This window comes from Nothoprocta perdicaria, unplaced genomic scaffold (assembly GCF_003342845.1).
Source record: "Nothoprocta perdicaria isolate Ctin4 unplaced genomic scaffold, notPer1 scaffold_75, whole genome shotgun sequence".
NCBI classification, from domain to species: Eukaryota; Metazoa; Chordata; class Aves; order Tinamiformes; family Tinamidae; genus Nothoprocta; species Nothoprocta perdicaria.
In genome coordinates, this window is record NW_020456032.1 from 1148507 (window position 1) to 1151417 (window position 2911).

The window sequence follows — 2911 nt, forward strand, 5'->3', positions numbered from 1 at the left end:
AAATGGGTGAGACTTCCAGGCTTGGAAATGGGAGGTGGCCTAAGAGTAACAATGACTTCAAAATTAATTATAAAACGTCAATTACTTCCTAAAAAAGTACTCATAAGCTCACGAAGCACACTCTACCCTGCCCATTTCCCACACAAGCAGGCAATGTTTTAATCCCCACCTAGCTCAGGAGAGAACTAGGACCATGAGATCTGCTGATACCACCCAGTTTGGCGATCTGTGCAGTGCATTCTGTTCAGTACATTGCAAAGGGGGTGTTTGGTTAAATGGTTAAATGTCATATGGGCAATATCAAGGCATGTTACATTTTTTCCCCCTAAGCAACTTGGGCTTTGGGCAATATCAAGGCACATTACTTTTTTTTTTGGCACAGTAACTTGCCCCCCATCATCACCCAACAGTTACCTTAGATGTTTATTTTTTTTATGCTGAGTGCATGAAACCCAGAGTATTTTGGTGCTGTATTCTCTGCCCTTCACCCCGCTGCTGCGGTGCAGGCACCGTGTGCCCCTGATATAGCCCAGACACAGGGTAACGTTTGGCTTGTTCTGAGAGAGCATCAAGGCTCAGGCACCTCCTCAACAGCGGTGAGCGCTGCGCCCTTAGTCCTCCTCATCGGACCCTGTGGGTCCTCCTCGTCTGACCATCACAACAGCAGGGAAACGACTGTACCTTAAGCCACTATTGTTTCAAAAGTCACTGTAGCTTCCTGCCGGCTGACAATAGTTCAGGCAACTCTTTCCATGCTTTCCTTATGTGCACATTCTGTCCTAGAAAGGAGGAAGTTTTGGCTGCAAACCAATTTCAACCCAACTTTCAGGAGCTCCTCGGAGGACTGCTGAGCACGGCAGCCTTTCCTCTCGCACCCGCGGAGGGAGGAGGGACCTGAGGACGGTCCCCTTTTTAATGCGGATTTATTTTATGAGGATTTATTTTGCAGGGGTTTAGGTGCTTGCAAGCTCGCAGAGTGCACTGAAACAAAATTAATCCATTTATCCCTTTTATGAGATTCACAAAACGGTGTCCAGTCATTTTTCTTAAAGCCCCAGTACATTATGGGATTAAATGAAAACTTCCTTTCCAAGGTAAATTTTAGGTTTTTGCAGCCCTGATGACGGTAGAGAAAGGGGCTAATAAATAAATAAATCAGTGGCAAATTAAAATCACTTCAAACAAAAAACTTTAAAAAGTAGCTGCCCCTTTCGATACCACTGGTTCCTGACAGCTTACCTTGTGCTTTTGCCATGCCTGCAGCTTGCAGTGCTGCTACAGTGAATTTTAAAATACAGACTTTAAGCTCGATCCACCTGCAGCACACCGGAATGTAACAGGAAATAGGGCTTCAAGGTCTCTTCCCACACCCTACGAACAGGTAACAGTAACATCGTGGGCAGAACCAGGACTAAGTTAAGCAAGGTTGGGACCACCTCAGACCTTTGCAGCTCTCACCCGACTGTGGCCTGAGGGCAGCATTGAGAAATCGCACGGGGAAGCCGGAGCAGCGCTGGAGCTCGGCCAGACTCAGCAGAGCTTGAGAAGAGTTTGTCAGAGAACAGAATCAAGTGTCCACCTCATCTTCTGCACCCAGGATGACGTAAGGATTTGTCCCCAGCACCTAGAAGCAGAGCTCTAGGGGAAGCAGAGTTTCAACCGCGTTTCACAGCACTTGGGTTCACACATCTTATTGCCCAGTAAATCTAGTGGCCACTAGAAACGAGATTTGAGGACTCTGCTGGGCTAGTGGGTCTCAAAGTCCTACCTTGGACAGATGCTTTCCTGTTCCTGACGTCTCCAAAGTGCCTCCTCTTCCTCACTTGTCCTTCAGCGTGGCCATGCCCAGGGCCTCGGAGCTGTAGTCATACTGGTTGCTGGAGGACATGGACCGTCCCCAGGAGCACTGCAGGTTGGAGCCCCTCTTGCGAAAGGAGGATGTGAAGCGGTAGAAGTTGCGATGCCTGTTGCGCAGGTATTCACGGTAGTTCTTGGTGAGGAGGGTGTACAGGAAGGGGTTGATGCAGCTGTTGCTGTAGGTCAGGCACGTCACCAGGTAGTTAATGCACTTTTGGGTTTGGGTGGTGAGCTGCAGGGAGCTGCTGTAGAGTTGCACGAGCTGCCAGATCCAGAAAGGCAGGAAGCAGGCCCAGAAAACCAGCACAATGCTGAAAATCATGATGAGCACCTTCTGCCTGGGTGATCTCTTGCTCTTCTCCTTGTGGGGCGGGTTCCTCTGGGACTCCAGGTAAGTCCTGGCCAGGCGCGTGTAGAGGAAGCCAATGATGATCCCCGGGGCCATGATGCTGGTGCTGAAGAGCACCGTCAGGTAGGTCCGGTAGGCGTCCACGCTCCAGGTGGGCGCGCACATCCTCTTCACCTTGCCCTCCGCTTTGCCCCCCTCCGTCAGCGTGACCATGAGCATCATGGGCAGAGTGAGGAGCAGGGAGATGGACCACACGGCCCCCGCCGTGACCTTGCGGTAGCCGCGCGAGCGCTTCAGCGTGTCCAGGGGCCGCGTGACGGCCAGGTAGCGCTCGGTGCACATGAGGGTGAGCGTGAAGATGCTGGCGTGCATGGTGAGCAGGTCCAGGCTGAGCAGGATGCGGCACCCCAGGTCGCCGAAGTACCAGTCCTGCGCCAGGTAGGTGCAGACGATGAAGGGGATGGTGGAGAGGTAGAGCAGGTCGGCCAGGGCCAGGCTGACGATGGAGCTGTACATGGGGGCAGCGCAGCGCGCCGAGTGGCACATCACCACCAGCGTGTAGACGTTGCCCGCCACGCCGGCCACGTACATCACCGAGAGCACCGTGCCGAAGGCCGAGGGGAAGAGCAGGAGGCCGCTGCCGCCGCCGCCGGCCGCGCCGCCGCCCGAGCCGTTGCCCGGGGCCGCCGTCCCGTTGGGCTCCAT

General features: G+C 53.3%; 1 protein-coding gene across 1 annotated transcript; it reads right to left on the bottom strand.

Moving 5' to 3' along the window:
* Positions 1–1777: 1777 nt before the first annotated feature.
* On the bottom strand, positions 1778–2911 carry LOC112957646 (urotensin-2 receptor-like). The gene has a single exon (XM_026051362.1). It carries the CDS (start codon positions 2909–2911, stop codon positions 1820–1822), a length of 1092 nt encoding a protein of 363 aa, XP_025907147.1. The 3' UTR covers positions 1778–1819.

What these genes read in the sequence shown, in the direction of transcription:
- LOC112957646 (XM_026051362.1), bottom strand. Translation starts at nt 2,911, where the DNA reads ATGGAGCCCAACGGGACGGCGGCCCCGGGCAACGGCTCGGGCGGCGGC.